The 18,266-nt window shown below is 38.4% G+C and overlaps 2 protein-coding genes and 1 pseudogene across 2 annotated transcripts; 1 reads left to right on the forward strand and 2 right to left on the reverse strand.

Annotated features, from left to right (window-relative positions):
• The first annotated feature begins 2,363 nt into the window (after window positions 1–2,363).
• On the forward strand, window positions 2,364–3,305 carry LOC105996117 (olfactory receptor 3-like). The gene has a single exon (XM_013030097.1). It carries the CDS (start codon window positions 2,364–2,366, stop codon window positions 3,303–3,305), a length of 942 nt encoding a protein of 313 aa, XP_012885551.1.
• A 7,224-nt stretch (window positions 3,306–10,529) lies between these two features.
• Window positions 10,530–12,782, reverse strand: LOC105996118 (annotated as a pseudogene).
• Window positions 12,783–15,168: 2,386 nt separating this feature from the next.
• Window positions 15,169–17,046, reverse strand: LOC105996119 (olfactory receptor 50-like). The gene is made up of 2 exons (XM_013030098.1): window positions 17,039–17,046; window positions 15,169–16,105 (listed from the first exon to the last, which is right to left on the reverse strand). The coding sequence occupies exons 1-2, from the start codon at window positions 17,044–17,046 to the stop codon at window positions 15,169–15,171; spliced, it is 945 nt and encodes a 314-aa protein (XP_012885552.1).
• Between the last annotated feature and the right edge of the window lie 1,220 nt (window positions 17,047–18,266).

Below are 18,266 nucleotides of genomic sequence, written 5' to 3' on the forward strand. Positions count from 1 at the left end.
ATTAATATATGATTTCATAATTAATCAATATATTTATACCAATTAGCAACATACAGTGTTGTTAAGTGTTTTAATGGATGATATCATACTGTAAGCATAATAATTCTGCATCTGTTTTAACTCAAGATTAATTCTTAGAGAACTATCCAGGTAGAAATATAGGGTAGAAGTTTATTTTTGTTGATAGGTAGAAATGTATGATACACTATTATCTGTTCACCCATTTCTTGACTACTAGGCAATTCATTGTTTCATCTTTACTCTTTCAAACAACACTGAAAATACCAATGCAGTCTACTTCAGAGTGAAGAAGAGAGAGCACTTTTCCAGGGAATGCCTGGGCAAAAATCACTACATCAAAGAAAATACAAACCTTCAAATTTATAAATCATATTCAAAGTGGATGAACAGGTTTGAACATCTAATAGCAATTTATAAGATATTCTTTTCCTCATGCTTATTGCAAGTGCATAGTTGAAACTGTCATCAAGAGTATTCATGGTTAGTGTCATTTACATTTCCTTTGTCAATTGAAATCAAACTACTTTAGATATGTTTATTATCCATTTGAGCTTTACTTTCCACAAATTTCTGGATTGCATTATCTTCTATATTTTGATTGGGTGTTTTCACTTTATTGATTTATACCAATTTGTACATATTCTGAGTACCAATCTTTTGCTGGTTTGGGATGTCATACATTATCCCATTTGTAACTTCTATCTTAATTTTATGAGTTTCCTGTGATGGTTGTTGTAGTTACATAGTTAAGGAAATTTATTTTGATATTGACAAATTTGCTAGAACTTTTATTTTTCTGTCAGTATTTGGGGACTTTATTAAGAAATGTGTTAGTACCTTCAGATACTGAATAGAAGCTAGGATATATCCTAATGGTTTTGAAAATTTGTTTTTCATAATTAACTTCAATTCATCTGGGAATTTTATATATGGTGTGAGTTAGGGATGTAGTGTGTGTGTGAGTGTGTGTGTGTGTGTGTGTGTGCGCGCACACGCACGCGCACACACGTGCGCTAGTCTTGGGGCTTGAACTCAGTAACTGGATGCTGTACAGCTCTACTTCTGGAATTTTTGGTGATTAACTGGAAATTAGTTTCATAGTCTTTCCTCAGCCTCCTGAGTTGCTAGGGTTACAGGCATGAGCCACCAGCACCTGGCTGTATGTTTTTTGAAATATATGGATAGACAGCTGCTCAGAACTATTTATTATGTCACTTCTGTCCATTGCCAGATGTTCATTATAAACCTATGTAGTTCTTGGTTCTCCCTTTTCCTCCATTGGCTATTGTGTGTCCTATGTATTACTTATAGTTACTATAGCTTTATTATATGCTTTGATACATTATAGTATTAAAGCTTCTTCAAAAATCTATAGATGTATTTTTATGTTTATTTGGATTCAGAAATAAATCCTTTTATGCTACTTTATACACGCCAAAAAGTTAAAATTTCTTTTGAAAATTGCTTTGGCTTTTAAATTGTTGTTCTTTGAAACATGGTGACTGTGACCATTTAAAACATGGATTGCACTTTCATTGGGGTTACGCCTGGTTCTGAACTATCTCTAACTAAAACTTATTATTGAAACTGCCAGAATAATTTTATTTGGATGAGACATCTATTTGGACTAAAAATGATGTTGGACTTGCACTAATTATCTTGGATAGATTTTTGGACCTGTGGTTAATGAACAAATTAGAAACAATCATGGAATATATAGACAGGCAGGGCATATAGAATTAAAAAGTTCATTACACACAAAAGCTAGGAGCCAAAGTGATATTTCTGGTGCCAAATAATTTCTCTTTGCTTCTGTGGCACAAAATTGAGAGCCAACGTTCTTGAGTTTATATCCTTCTTTTTCCCTTCTTACTTCCATGACTTGTAAGACTGTCTACTATATAGCTATCTTGTCTGAAGAACAGAAAAGATAGCAGTACTTATTTAGTTCATGCAAGATTATTGAATTACTGCACATAAACTATTAGAATGTTTAATAAATTTTAACTGTGTTATTATTTACAGAGACTGGTATCAGTCTGAGAAAGAAAGCGATGTGTATCTTAAACCTATATTATTTTCTACCACATTTGCAGCAGAATATGTGCAACATGGAAGGAAATATGAAAGAAGACACTCCATAAGTCAAAATAACATCTCTGCTAAAATCATCCTTGTGCAGGGAGGTCACTTGGCTTTTTGCTAGTTATTTTAGATGGAGCCTTGTGAAATTTTCTACCTGAACTGGCTTCAAACCATGATCCTCTGGATCTTGGCCTCCTGAAGAGTTACAGTTACAGGTGTGAGTCCTTGGCACTGGATCATTGTTTCTTACTGTAAGTATGAGGTCTGAAAACCACAGTAGTGTATCCACGTTCCTACTCCTGGGACTCCCCATCTGGCCAGAACATCAGGGTGCTTTCTTTGCCCTGTTCCTGGCCATGTACCTGACCACAGTGCTGGGGAACCTGCTCATCATCCTGCTCATCAGGCTGGACTCCCGCCTCCACACCCCCATGTACTTCTTCCTCAGCCACTTGGCTTTCACCGACATCTCTTTCTCATCAGTTACTGTCCCAAAGATGTTGATAAATATGAAGAGCCAGCGCCAATCCATCACCTACGAGGGGTGCATTTCACAGACATATTTTTTTATATTCTTTGCTGACCTGGACAGTTTTCTTATCACTTCAATGGCCTATGACAGATATGTCGCCATCTGCTATCCTCTGCACTATACCACCATCATGAGCCAGAGCCTTTGTGGTATGCTGGTAGCTGTGTCCTGGGTCATTGCTAGTGCCTGTGCTCTTTTGCATACCCTCCTCTTAGCACATCTTGTCTTCTGTGCAGAATACATTGTCCCCCACTTCTTCTGTGACTTGGGTGCCATGCTCAAGTTGTCCTGCTCAGAGACATCCCTGAACCAGCTGGCAATCTTTACAGCAGGACTGGCAGCCATCATGCTGCCGTTTCTGTGCATCCTGATTTCTTATGGTCGCATTGGGTTCACCATCCTCCAGGCTCCCTCTACCAAAGGCATCTGTAAAGCATTGTCCACTTGTGGATCTCACTTATCAGTGGTGATTCTTTATTATGGGGCAATTATTGGTCTTTATTTTCTTCCCCCACCCAACAACACCAGTGGCAATAACATCATTGCTTCAGTGATGTATTCAGTGGTCACACCCATGTTGAACCCCTTCATTTACAGTCTGAGAAATAAAGACATGAAAAGGGCTCTAAGAAAACTCCTCAGTAAGAAAACTCATTCTTCCAGTTAATATTTGTCTTTCTTTAAACCACATTCGCATAATCATTTCCTCAAAAATGTAAATACAAATAATTGAAAGTACACCTCATTTGTCTTCCTCCCACAGCTGCCAGTCAAAATGCTTTGCTGGCATTGCTTTTGTTCCTGTTGAGCAAAGAGCAAAATAAAACGTGTCTTGTATGATTTTATGTGACATTCATCTTATTTTATGGGTTACTGAGATTGGAAAAATTGGGGAGGAATCATTAAATGACGCCATCAAGTCTATTCTTTTGGATTTTTAATTTATTATAAACAAGTCTGGAAATCCACATCACCACTTCTAAGAATGTGTCCATTGTATGAAGGTATAGCTCCTAGATATCCAGCAGCCCTCAAACCTTCTAGAACTTTTGAAGAACAACAAAATATTATTTTATTTACATGAAAGTTTACACATTGTCTCCTTGTTCTCTAGAGTTATATCTCCTTCTTCCTTGCTCTCAAACACATATAGAGATTTAGTGGTAAAGTGAATGTCAACTCAATTGCTTTGAAAGACCCCAGACTCACTGGGATACTTTCTTCAACGGGAGGGCACCCCAGGAACCAAGACTCCAAACCAGTAGATGCAATAAGCAAGAGGAGTTTATTTGGCATTTGCGCAAACGGGCTCTCTGTCCCAAGCAGACAGGGAGCCCCGAGCAGCGGTTACAAGCCTTTTTAAAGGCAAAAACCATACTTGGCTCATGGTTGGTCTATAATTGGTTGACATTTGACCCGGTTTATGGTCTGGCCAGGTGGTCATTGTTAAGGTTTGTCCCACAGATGGCTTAATTAATCTGGAACTGAAGAACATGTACTATCTATAACCGCTGTCCTTGTCCTGGGTGGGCTGATATCCGGACATCTGGGCTGGCCAATATCCTTGAGTCACTGCCCAATTTTATTTCCCAGGAAAAAGGGGGTCTGAATGCAAGCATATTTACAGAAACAAAATCAGCAGTTAACAAGTTAATAATGGTAATAGTGAAGTGAGGTTCCTAATTTTTAACCCTTCAGCTTCAGGTGCTGATACAAGAGATTAGTATACGATAAATCATGTATTTTTATCCTTACAACAATCCTAAGAAGTTGTTTGGAAAACAGGTTCAGTGAGGAGAAGAATGCCCTAAGATCACATAGTTAAAGGAGAATGTTTCAATCTTGGCTGTCTTCCTCAGAGCATGATTGTAGGTTTTAGTTTATCTATATAAATATGTTAATTTATGTGGAATGCTAAGTATTGTTAATTATTTGTTCAGCTGAAAGAGGATACAAAAGACTTCACTTGCTTTAGATTAATAAGTAAGGATTATCTGGATGCACAAAGTTCATCTGATTATAAAGATCAGGAAGAGGAAGTATTAGTGTTAGGTTATTGAATTGACTATTTCAACAAATGCACCAAGATTTGATAGACATAAAATTAAATACACCAATATGAGTTTTAAGATGCAAAGTAAAGATAGTTATAAGAAATGCAAAGGCATCAACATTATAACTCAAGATTTTGCATTAAATGTGGATCTAGAAATACCTAAGAGTTAGATATAAGAAGGGTCTTAAAGAGAAGGCTTTTTAAGTAGGGTTTTCTTTTAGCTAAAGCTTTGCACTGAGCACCAGATCCTCCTTATGGGGAGTGAAGTGCTTTATTTTTTATCTCAATTTTAATGGGAGAAGATCCAATAAAACCATCTAAAGCCTTTGGCAGAAATCTGCTTTTGTGAAACCAATAGCAATAGCAAGGAATAAACGAGAGAAGAGTGGAGGAGTAAGATAGGCCCAAAGTGTTTCTGGGCACTACTTTTATTCCCAGTGGGTAATAAAAACAAAATGTCTCCTAAAGACCACAGATAGGTTATGTGAAACAAGTAGAGGAGTTCTGAAGCCAGTTAATTCTCCCCAACCTTATCTTTTAGAAAGCCAAAGAAACTCTCAGAGAAGGAGTGAGATAACTGTATAGAATGATGCACCACAAAACCAGGGGCTATACAGAAACATCCAAGAAAAAAAATATGCTTCAACCATATCATAAGGGATGCAAAAAAAAAGGATGCATGAAAAGGCAGTCTAGATGTCTCTAAATATCCCTATCACAAGAGAGAGAATCAGTTTGAACACTGAACCCACTCATGAGAAAACCTCCTTAATATAGTAGCCATCAAAGAAACATACTCTGCTTTCTTATTCTTTCTTCTCATGTTTCATTCCAGAAGAATGGAATGGTCACAATACAATTGGATAACAAACGATAACAAAAATCTCAGGGTCAGTCATCAAGAAGCACTTCTGTTGTTCGTGAATCTGGGGGATGTCTGGGGATTCATCTGGGAATGATAGTCTTGGCTGTCTCACTTGTAATACTGTGACTAGTTGTGGTTAGATGATCTTAAGTGGCTCTGATGTACGTCTGTCATCCTGTTCCTGGAATCTGTTTATAAGCACATTTAGTCTCTGAACTAAGCCTTTCCTTTGTTCTCTCTGTGTGTCCTATGGTATAGACTCTAGTTTTAGCTCACTTTCATTATCATCCACTTCTAGATGATTGAGGTGAGATCTTAGGATAGTTTGCCTTTCCTAATAGCTAAGAATCTTGAACATTTTTTTCATGTATCTGTTAGCCATTTGTGTTTCTCCTTCTATGGGAAATAAATAAATAAATAATACCAGATGAGTAGATAAGCAAATAAAGAGAAAAAAGACTTAAACAATAAAAAAATTAAGATGGCAGAAAATACTACACATCTCTGAATATCAATGGATTCAACTATCCAATACAAAGGTATAGAATGGTTAGCTGGACTTAAAAAAATATGATCCTGTTGGGAGCCAAAAGTTGAGTCTCTCAACATGATAGGCTTGACTATCTCACTGGAACATCTTGAGGCTGAGTTTACAGAATCCTACCCTCATCCTGCCCTAAGCAAACATTCTGCAGCTGCTAACAACCACCCTTTCCCCCTGCCCTAAGCAAACATCCTGCACTGCTATGGCCAATGAAAAAGCTTCCTTATTCCAAGCATATAAATACCTCGTGTGAAAAATAAAAATTTGCAGCTTGATCAGAACCCTTGTCTTGCTGTCATTCTTCGTGTCTCTTGTCCCTTCATTCCTTCTAGCTTAGGTTCACTGCCCTCGTTGACGTCCTGCGGGTCGGGACAACTGGCGCCCAACGTGGGGCACGAGCCTCTGACTAAGGAAGGAACGCCGTCCTCCGGGAAATCTTGGCCAAGTACAGTCTGAGATCGCCTCGACAGACCCCACTGAGAGACAGATCCAGGAGGAGAGTGGGGATGGCGCACGGTGAGTGACCCACCATGGGACAAGCAATGTCGTCACAGGATCTATTTCTGTCAGACCTCAAGGAGACCCTCAAGACGCGGGGAATGGGGGTTAAGAAATAGGATTTAGAATTATTTTTCTCAAGGACTTGTGTCCTTGGTTCCCCCTTGAAGGAACTACAGATGCAAAAAGATGGCAAAGAGTAGGAGATTATTTAATAACAAGCGGCCCCAAGGTGGCTGCCAGAATGCTTGATAAAACAGGTTAATGGCTTACCACAACCCAGGGGAAACCTTCCCCCTGAGGATGATTCCTTTTCTCTTACAGATGCAGCTAGAACTCCAGATGTGGACCCTCCTGTTTGAATTTATTAAACAACGGATTGATCTCTTGGCTTCTAAGCCCATACAGGTTCATCACCATCGCCTTGATATGGCAGACCAAGGCATTAAGATCTAGGATTTACCCCAGGCTTTTAATTAGTGTTTTGCCATGAGCTTGTTCCAGTGGGAACCACCCCCCTTCTTTTTTCTTATTTAGAAAACCCTTCTATAACTCCTGACCATTCAACGGGCAAGACCTATTGGGCCCTTGCCATAAGGGATAGGTTCGCCCCTCTTCCTATAGGCCCCTCTGCTTGGGGGAGGATGCACCTATGGGAGGAAGAAAAAAATGCTCAAATCAAGGGTGCAGGTAAGACTGCAGGGGGATGGATCCGTGAGATCCCAAAACCCAAGACCCCTGAATGGCAAGCTCTGGTGCATGACGGTTGGCATGCATACCCACAAGCCGTCTCCTCAAAAAACATGCCAAGGCCTGTAAAATTCCCCTCCCCGAGTGAGGACGCTTGCTTGGGAGTGAAGAAAAACCCTGGACCCTTAGAGGAACAGAGCCTCTGTCACCCCCTTAAAAAAAAGAGCAGCCAACAATTGATGGTCAATTTTCTAAATAAGAAAGGGGGAGATGTCGGGAGCCAAAAGTTGAGTCTCTCAACATGATAGGCTTGACTATCTCACTGGAACATCTTGAGGCTGAGTTTACAGAATCCTACCCTCATCCTGCCCTAATCAAACATCCTGCAGCTGCTAACGACCACCCTTTCCCCCTGCCCTAAGCAAACATCCTGCACTGCTATGGCCAATGAAAAAGCTTCCTTATTCTAAGCATATAAATACCCCAGTGTGAAAAAATAAAATTTGGCAGCTTGATCAGAATCCTTGTCTTGCTGTCCTTCTTCGTGTCTCTTGTCCTTTCATTCCTTCTCGCTTAGGTTCACTGCCCTCGTTGACGTCCTGTGGGTCGGGACATGATCCAACTGTCTTTTGCCTACAAGGAATTCATCCCACCGACACAAACATTGGTTTGGAGTAAAAAGCTGAAGATCTTCCAACAAACAGACCCTCTGCAAAGGCAACAGGAATAGCTGAATTCATATTAGTTAAAGTAGATTTCAAACCAAAATTAGTCAAAAGACACAAAGAAGGTCACGTTAAAATAATAAAGAGAACAATCTAGCAAGAGGAAATAACTATTAACATAAATGCACCAAGTGTTGCACCCAACTTTAAACAAACCCTACTGATCTTAGAAGCAATAGATAATGTAATACAGTGATTGTGGGAGATTTCAATATTCCACTTTCACCAATACATAGATTACCCAGAAAACAACAACAAAGAAACTTCACAATCAAATGACCCAAAAGACTAAATGGACCTGACAAACACATATAGAATACTCCATCTAGCAGTTGCACAATACTACATTCTCAGCAGCCCATGGAACTTTCTACAAGATAGATTACATCTTGGGATACAGAGTAAGTCTTAGCAAATATAAGAAAATTGAAACAATTCCTGTTTTTCTCCACTTGTAGGTTTTCAAATAAATGTTGTTTTTGTTGTTTCTGTTTCAGTGTAAACCTTTCATTTTGTACATATATTATGTTCTAAATTTCACTTAATGTGTTAGGTGTATATTCTTGTAGTTCATGGGATAGATGTGAAGGGATTATTCTCAATTTTCTTTATTATTCTATAAATTCCTGTTTCTTCCTCCTCCTCCTTCACCTTCTCTTCCTCCTCCTCCTCCTCCTCCTCCTCCTCCTCCTTCTTCATCCTTTTTTCTTCTTCCTTCTTCTTTCTTCTTTCTTCTTCTTCTTTTGTTGGTCCTGGGGCTTAAAATCTGGGCCTGGGTGCTGTCCCTGAGCTCTTCAGCTCAAGGTTAGCACTCTATCACTTTGAACCACAGTGCCACTTCTGGATTTCTAATGGTTAACTAGAGATAAGAGTCTCATGTACTCTCCTGGGTTGGCTTTGAACCATGATCCTCAGAGCTCAGCCTCTTGAGTAGCTAGGATTACAGGTATGAGCCACCAGTGCCTGCCTGTTTCTTCTTTTTTTTTTCAATTTAATTTTATTGTCAAGGTGATGTACCAAGGGGTTACAGTTACATACTTAAGGTAGTGAGTACATTTTCTGTCAAATATTGTTACCCCCTCCTTTGTTTTTCTCTCACTTCCCTTCTCCCTTAATCCCCCCCCAAGTTGTAAAGTTCATTTCCAACATATTGTCTTGTGAGTACCATTGTTGCATTGGTTCTTTAGTTAACTGTCAGAACTTTATTAGTTTTGGAGGTATAATAATTTTCTGAATCTTTGTAATTCTGTCATTTGTTTTCCTTAGAATATATTAATTATACAGAGGTTTTAAAGTATAATTTCACACATGACTATATATTTTAATTGGATGACCCTTATCTGTTTTTCTTTCTTTTATTTCCACCCTCTACTATTCAACAGCCTTTGATGAGTTTGATGAATTTCCTTATACCATCTTCACATATAGATGTGATGTATTTAGATAATATTCACCCATCATCTTCTCTTTCCCTCTCAAATGTCTGCCAGCTTCCCCGAACAGTCCCACAATTAAATCATTTTATGTATTTTTATACATGTGTACATACAAATATGTATATATATATATATATAAATCTTTTATATGTCTAGATTCAGCATGTTGCTTCTGAGAAAAAACTAAACTTGGTCCAGTTCACTTATCATGAAGATCTTCCATTCCAATTTCTTATTAGGATTACTCATAAATAATTTCCATGTACAATATAAAGTAAAATATAAAATTGAAATAATGAACCTATTTTTCTCTTTTTTTCTTTTTTTTATTGTGAAAATACCGTACAGAGGGGTTACAATTACATGGGCAAGATAATGAGTACATTTCTTATCAAGCATTGTAGCCTCCTCCTTTGCTCCTTTGTTTCCCTTTACCATCCCTTCCCATCTCCCACCCACCCTTCAGCCCCCACCAGCCCCCCTGGCCAAAACTGTAAAGTTCATTTTTCAACATAATGACTTGTACATCTCATTGTTGCAATGGGTCCACCTGTATCCCTATTTAAACAATTTGTTTTTGCCCTTCCCCTCCACAAATTATGCCAACATCAAATACAATGAAATCTGGGATTATACCATGGGGGAGGGACATACAAAGCAACAAATAAATAATCTTATAAATGTGTTATTAGAAGTTACTTTGTTATCTTCTGAAATAAAAAATAACCTACAAAGGAGCTACAAATTGGGGCTTTAAGAAAAAGTAAATATTGTAAGGTAACAATTTGCAGACAAAAGGTAAAATGTGGGTTGGGAAAGATGACAGGGAGAATGATTAAAAAAAAGGGGGGTGGCATTAGTCCAGATGCATTGTATTTATAAACTGACATGTTGAATTGAAACACTTTGTACAACTTCTTAAAAATATAAAATGAAATATAAAGGGAAATTTTAGGATACATTTCTAAAAATCTTAAATCTCTCACGATCAGACCACTAGATAGGGGGGAAAGCTTCATCCAAGGTGAAATACTTTCTGAAAAAGGTGCCACATCAAGATACAATAAAAATAGCAATTCAGAGAGGAAAGCATATATGTAAAGGTTTAGGGTCTTGTATCCTCTTAATAGGAAGACGACACCCACCAAACTGAAATATTCTACTACTGTATGTGTTTTCTAGAGTGCCATTCATATCCCGATTCCTCAGACTATAAATAAATGGATTTAGCATGGGAGTGACCAGGCAGAATAATATAGTCACAATATTATTAGCATTGATGTTATTGGATGAAGGGAAAAGGTAGAGCCCAATAATTGCTCCATAGTACAGAGAAACCATGGAGAGGTGAGAGTCATATGTGAACAGAGCTTTGCAGATTCACTTCATGGTAGGAGCTCTCAGGATGGTGGCCCCAATGCGGCCATAAGAGACCAGAATAGGAATGGTACAGTAATGACCACCACTCCTACCGTGAGGATAACCAGCTCATTGACTGTGGTGTCTGAGCTGGACAGCTTAAGTAAGGCAGAGAGGTCTCAGTTTTGTCACCACAGAGAGGTGGGCTAGGAAGAGCATGGGCACAAGGGCACTGGAAATGGATAAGACCCAGGACACAATAACTAGCAGGAAACTCAGGCTTTGCTTCATGCTACTGGTATGTGCAGAGGGTGGCAGATGGCCACATATCTGCCATAGTCCATTGAGATGAGGAGGGAGCTGTCCAGATCTACATAGAACATAGAAAAAATACAACTGGAAAGCACACCCAACATATGGATGGATCGGCTCTGGGTCAGCATGTTCATGAGCATCTTCTGGGCTATGATAGAGGAGAAAGAGACATCAGTGAACGTCAAGTGGCTGCGGAAGAAGTACATGGGGGTGTGGAGGCGGGAGTCCAGCCTGATGAGCAGGATGATGAGCAGGTTCCCCAGCACTGTGGTCAGGTACGTGACCAGGAACAGGGCATAGAACAGGCCTTGCTCCTCTGGTTGGATGGAGAGCCCCAGGAGAAAGATCTCAGACACACTGCTTTATCATCTTTCTGCATGTTCCTCTTCATCTGGGAAGTGAAAAATGAATGGAAATGTAAAAGAAAGAGAAATCATTTTTACTACTACATGAAAAAATATGCTTTTAAGTTAGCCAATATGTGCATTTTAGCGAGTGGATTGGTCCAGTCAAAGATAAAATTTGCCCACTTAGAATCAAACTCAACATTTTGGGGAGAAATCATAAAGTGATGAAATGACTACAAGACCAGGCTAGCTTTAAGCAGGTAGAAACTGAGTTCATCATAGAAATATAAATTGAGAAGTGTAAGGTCAGGTCATTATCCAGTTATTCAAACAAACTAAATTATCTCTTCTACTTGCTGGCTTCTCTCTGTAACTCAAATCTGTGAAACTCTAGCTTTCATCTCTCTTTCTCTTTCATAGCTGAGGATTCTACTGTCTAATTCATTTTGGAAGTTAACAGAAGTTCACATTCATGTATAAATTCTCCTGATTTGATTGAAATTGTCTTTCAAATTCCCACATTCTCCAAACTGCTATCTGAAAATCCTGCTAATATGATTTTATCAGAGATGGATTAGCCATTCATTATATTACTCATTACTATTTAACAACAATGTATTAAGCATGAATATTCTTTGCAATAGTATGCTATTTCCAGCAATATTGCAATTTATAAAAAATATTCATAGGTCATTTTGCACATTTACCTCTAATAGAAAATTTCAGTTCTATCTTTATAGCAACAGTAAACACAAATTTTAAATGGCTTTCTGCTTGTTATTGTAGAAGTCAGATTTTTTTACCATTTATATTGATTTTTATTTTATTTTTATTTTTTATTGTAAAAATACTGTACAATGGGTTACAATTACATGGGCAAGATAATGAGTACATTTCTTATCAAGCATTGTAGCCTCCTCCTTTGTTTCCCCTTCCCATCCCTTCCCATCCTCCCCCGGCCCCCTCTCACCCAATCCTCAAGATTATCAGCAGAAACTCAAGTTGGAGTTTCCTATAGTAGGTAAGATACAAAATAAAATGTATTTACACCTGTATTTTGGCACCAAAAACTAATAAGCATTCAGAGATTTGATATAAAATTTGGAAAACCTGTTAAGAATACTTAATGGTGATTAGGGATCAACAAAATGGGGAGTATTTTTTCCAACATTTCATCCAATATAGATTTAAAATTAGTTTGAGCGAAGTTCTTGTACATGGAGGACTAGGTTTGCCCTATCCTACCAAATTTGGGGTAGTCTCTTAATAGAGGATAAATTACCGTGTGTGGAGCTGTCACTCACAGCATGGTGATTGTAAATACCGATGACACATGTTAGAAAGATATCCAGAAATACACAAATCATACTGCTGAATATAAACCCTAATCCTTGTACCTTAGGTGCTGAGCACAAATACCTTCAGTTGCAAAGTATGGGGAGAGTCTTCCATTTCTTTCTCTACAATTCACAGAAACCAATGAAACAGGTAAAGCCCGTGCAGAGCTCAGAGATCCCCTCTGAGAGGCATATGCATTTAGAGTCTCTGTTTAAAGCCTTACAAAATATATAGATATATAGATGAAGGTTCATGCCTCCTGAGAAATCAGTGTGAGTTTTAATTTTAAAACATCACATCAATCATCTAAGGAGTAATTCTACATCCCCAGCTCTAAATTAACAACTAACTGTATATAATTACCTTTAGCTCTCTTGGGGGAAAGAACTACTTATTGGAACAAGCATAGAAGAGAGAAATATGGTAATAACCCAAAGTCAGCCATTAGGCTCTTGGTGAGTCATAAAACTTTTGGCCTTCACAATTTACCTTGCAGAAACAAGATTCATAATTCATAACAAACCAAAAAGAAATTGAGTGTCATAGCCAGAGTCTCTTGCTTTTGAACCCTGTGCCAATCTCAATGAGCTTTATTCATAAGCTACTTGGACAACATTCACCTTCCCTCACTCTCTCACCTTTGCACTCCCACAAATGCCTACACCCTGGACAGCACGCCACCTGCTTTACATTCTGGCCATTCATTCACAGGAAGAGAGAACATGTGGTATTTTACTTTTTCAGCTTGGCAATTCTTGCTTAACTTGATCACCATTTGTTTCACCTATTTGCCATCCAATGCCATTTTATTTTTTAGGGCTGAATAATATTCTATGGTAAATATGTAACATGTATTCTGTATCTATTCATCTGTTATGCTGCTCAGCTAATTCCCCTGGTTCGGCTATTATGAGCAGAGATGCAATAAACATGGGTATGCATATTAATTAATACACCAGATATATGCCCAAATTATGGTATGATATATAGTGTGATGGACTCTTACCATACTTTTTATGAGCCTCCGTACTACTTTCATTGTGGTTGTATTAGTTTACCCACCAACTGTATACGAGTTCCTTTTCCCTCCATCCTTTCCAGTATTTATTGTTTTTTTTTCATTACCAATCTAATTGAAATGAGATGGAATCTTAATGTAGTTCTGATTTACATTTCCTTTGTAACTAAGCTGAATATCTCTTTACTTATTTGTGAGCCTTTGTGTTTCCTTTTCTGAGAACTGTCTGCTCATCTATCCATTGATTAATTGGATTATTTGTTCTTTTGTTGCTTAATATTTTTGAGCTTTTTGTTTATTCTAGATATCGATCATTTATTCACTAAATAGCAGGTAAAGATATTTCCCACATTCTTTGTGGTGTCTCTTGATTCTAGTTTGCCACATTTGTCAATTATTGCCCTTATTTCTAGGGCAGTTGGAGTCCTTTTGAGAAAAATTATTAACTATGTGTGTATATTTAAACTTTTCCTTGTCTTTCCCTATAATAGTTTCAAGTTTATGGATCTTACATTAATATTTTGATCCCTAAGGTGTTGATTTTAGTAGAGTGAGGCACACACATATAAACATGATATATTATATAGCACATCTCTCTACATATGTTGCAAACATTGTTTTATTTGCATGCTCTTTCAATGTATTTGTAAAGATGAAAGCAAATTTTCCAGTAAAATAAGTTACGAATTGCTGATATTTGAAAAATGCTCACGTGGTTCATGGGGCTAGAAGTGTGCACCTGCACAATCATTTGAGTTCCACGCTACTAAATTTTGCTAGCTTAGTAGAACAGGGCTGGTGACTAAGCCTCTCTTTATTTTAATTATCAGGTACTAGAACCAAATAAAATAATGGATAGGGAAATGACTGTCACTGTAGTCAGTTTAAAGCAATGAAATGATATGCCTTTGTCTTGAGCAGAGATAGTCGTCCACAGAATTAAAGCCCAAACTACAATTTCAAATGCAAGGAGAAAAAAAACTTAAATGTATGTTGTTGGACACTGAATTACTTTTGTTCCACTTCAAAATAAAACAGTTGGATTAAGCTACACTGAAGACCTGCTTGAACTCAACTCAATGTGTCTAGATTTCCTGACATCTTGTCTAACTATTCTTTTTCCCATGCCCAGAGAGACTGACATTTTTTTCAGCATAGATTGATCACTCAAAACCAAACAGATGACTAAATACATTTTTTAAAGTCCATCAAAGGTGAAATGAATGCAGGAAAAAGATGCTACATTAAGATTCCCTAAAATCAGCAATTTGCCGAAGGAAAACTGGGTAGTATTGAGAGACCATCATAACAATTTAGGGAAAGATGAGCCCCAGCCTTATCATTCTGCAAATGTTCTTCTGAATACAGCTCCCAGAGCGCCTTTCATATCCTTATTCCTCAGACTGTAGATAAAAGGATTTAACATAGGTGTCACTAATGTGTACAGCACAGCCACAATGACATCTTTATCATTAGTGTTACTGGATGCGGGGAAAAAGTAGAGCCCAATAATTGCTCCGTAATAAAGAGAAACCACAGAAAGGTGAGAGCCACATGTGGACAGGGCTTTGCAGATTCCCTTCAAGGAGGGAGCTCTCAGGATGGTGGCCCCAATGCGGCCATAAGAGACCAGAATGCATAGGAATGGTACAGTAATGACCACCACTCCTACGGTGAAGATAACCAGCTCATTGACTGTGGTGTCTGAGCTGGACAGCTTAAGTAAGGCAGAGAGGTCGCAGAAGAAATGGGGCAGAGTGTTGTCTTCATAGAAAGAGAGATGAGCTAGGAGGAGAGTGTGCACAAGGGCACTGATACAAGATAAGACCCAGGATACAATAACTAGCAGGAAACACAGCTTCTGACTCATGATGGTGGTGTAGTGCAGGGGGTGACAGATGGCCACATATCTGTCATAGGCCATTGAAGTGAGGAGGAAGCTGTCGAGATCCCCAAAAAACAAGAAAAAATACACCTGGGAAATGCATCCAGCATATGGGATGGACTTGCTCTGTGTCAGCATGTTCATGAGCATCTTTGGTGCTGTGACAGAGGAGAAAGAAACATCAGTGAAAGCCAAGTGGCTGAGGAAGAAGTACATGGGGGTGTGGAGGCGGAAGTCCAGCCTGATGAGCAGGATGATGAGCAGGTTCCCCAGCATGGTGGTCAGGTAGATGGCCAGGAAAAGGGCATAGAACTGGCCTTGCTCCTCTGGCCTGATGGGGAGCCCCAGGAGGATGAACTCAGAGAATGTGCTTCTATTACCCCTCCTCATGCTCTCCTACTTCTTTATTGCTGGTAAGGAGGGAAAAGAAGACATGAAAGAAAGAAAAGTTATTGTGACTATTGTCCAATGAATTTAAATTAGTGAGTATGGACATTGTAACCAAATGTTTCAAACGTTTTACCAAAGCGGTGGGCATTTGTTGATGTAGAAACTAACTTGACTTTTATTTATTCTTAGAAATGTTGCATTATCATCATGGTCTTCAGATAAGACCTGAATCAGAGTTGAGTGGGGAATGACTTCATGCTCTGATTATTCCTCTTCGTGGTTCTCTAATTCTGTTTCTCTGGACAAAAAATAAATAGCATGAACTTGACCTAGTCAATACTTGCGTTTTAAGCTAAGACATTTCATCTCTTAGCCACACTAATGGGTTAGAGATATTCTGGACAAATGACAATGTCCCCGAAGAATCAACTCACCATTTCATGGAGAAACTATGAGACATCAGAATGGTCACAGAATGATCATTAACTTGGGTGAGGATTAACATTAAGGTATCCAGCAGTCCATTTTAAACCTGAGTTCTAAGAGGTAGTGTACAAGGTCAGGTTGATCATGAATTAATAACAAAACTAATAAATGGCTTCTTACTGTCTCTTGGCTTGGTTTAGCCTATCACAGGCTACAGAAATACAATTTGTTAAGTGATTTTTTTTTATGCACTGGATCAAGATGAGAGAACCCAAGGTCTGCTTTGAATCTCCCTAATGGAATTTAGAGACTTGTCACCAAAGTTCAATATGGTAAGTCAAAGCAAGAGAATCAAGTGTTTACATCCAGGTCAATACATAAAATATCTAGTAACACACCCTATAATAAGTCTTTTCCCACTCAACGTTTTCATTCTAACGGCCTTTCTAAAGGACTTTTCCTGAGATGTAGGGGGAAAAACATGTTTGACTTCCAATGTAACTTAGACCAGCTCATTCTTGGTCAAGGCTGTAGAATACCAGAAAAATTTTCCAGGATCTGTCAATAAAAATGACCTTTTAAAATGTCTTTCTGGAGTAAGTAGATAATAGCTTTTCCTTTTGTAGATCCTAGTTTTGATTTTATGTCAATTATTATTATTTTTTCTCTTCAAGTAATTGTACAAAGGATTTCAATTTATGCCAATGATTCTTAACATTTTTCTGTACTTTGTAAATATTGATTAATCTCCTTCTTTCTCCATTAAGTTAGTTGGTCTTAGATCTATCCCTGAGTACAATCATGACATAATAGGGAAAGTGAACATAATGATTTTGTACTAACATAAAGTCTAAAGACATACTAAATCTGAACATATTGGCTTTTAAGAGCTGAGGAGCAACATTTAGTTTACCTCACTTAGAGGTAAACTAAAGTTTACATTAACATAAGAATTCTTCCAACTTGATTTGATCATCTTTATGTTAGGTTTTTAAAAGAGGTATTCGATTAAGAACTGCAGCAGCACGCACGTGGTATTCAGGTAAGGGGTAGGTTTATTCAGTAGACCTGCTGGGACCAGGCAAGGTTTTCACTCCACGTGGCTGGGAAAGAGAGGAAAGAGGAAAGAAAGGAAAGAGAGAGAAAAGAGCTAGAAAAGGGAGAGAGCAGAGAGCTAGAAACGAACAGAGAGAGCAAGAAAAGAGCAGCAAGAGCAAGAGCAAGAGCGAGCAGAAAAGAAGAGCAAGAGCGAGAGAGAGAGAGAGAGAGAGAGAGAGCAGAAAAGAAGAGCAAGAGCAAGAGAGAGAGTGAGAGCAGAAAAGAAGAGCAAGAGCAAGGGAGGAAGAGGGCGTCTGGGCCTGGGCTAGGCCTTATGTAGGGTATGGGTGGGGAAAGGTGTGGCCACATCAAATTCGGATGTGACCTCAGCGGATGCAGATGTGACCTCTTCCAGGTGTCCCAGTTGCCTAGGTAATGCAGGTAATGGGTGGAGACTTTGCTGCGAGGAGGGTGGAGTCTGCTAGCCATCCAGGAGCGGACCTTACACTTTAAAGTACAGGTATTTTTCAGCTCAATGTATTAAAAACCCCATTGAGCTATGTTACTTGAGGTGGATTATATATTTACTTACACTACTTCTATCTATGTTATTAAACATAGATATATATCAAACATGTCAGTTACCCAGAGAAATGATAATTTGATATCTCATATTGGACAAGTATGTTTTTATTACT

The sequence above is a fragment of the Dipodomys ordii genome, unplaced genomic scaffold (genome assembly GCF_000151885.1).
Source record: "Dipodomys ordii isolate 6190 unplaced genomic scaffold, Dord_2.0 Scaffold127, whole genome shotgun sequence".
In the NCBI taxonomy this organism is placed as follows: domain Eukaryota; kingdom Metazoa; phylum Chordata; class Mammalia; order Rodentia; family Heteromyidae; genus Dipodomys; species Dipodomys ordii.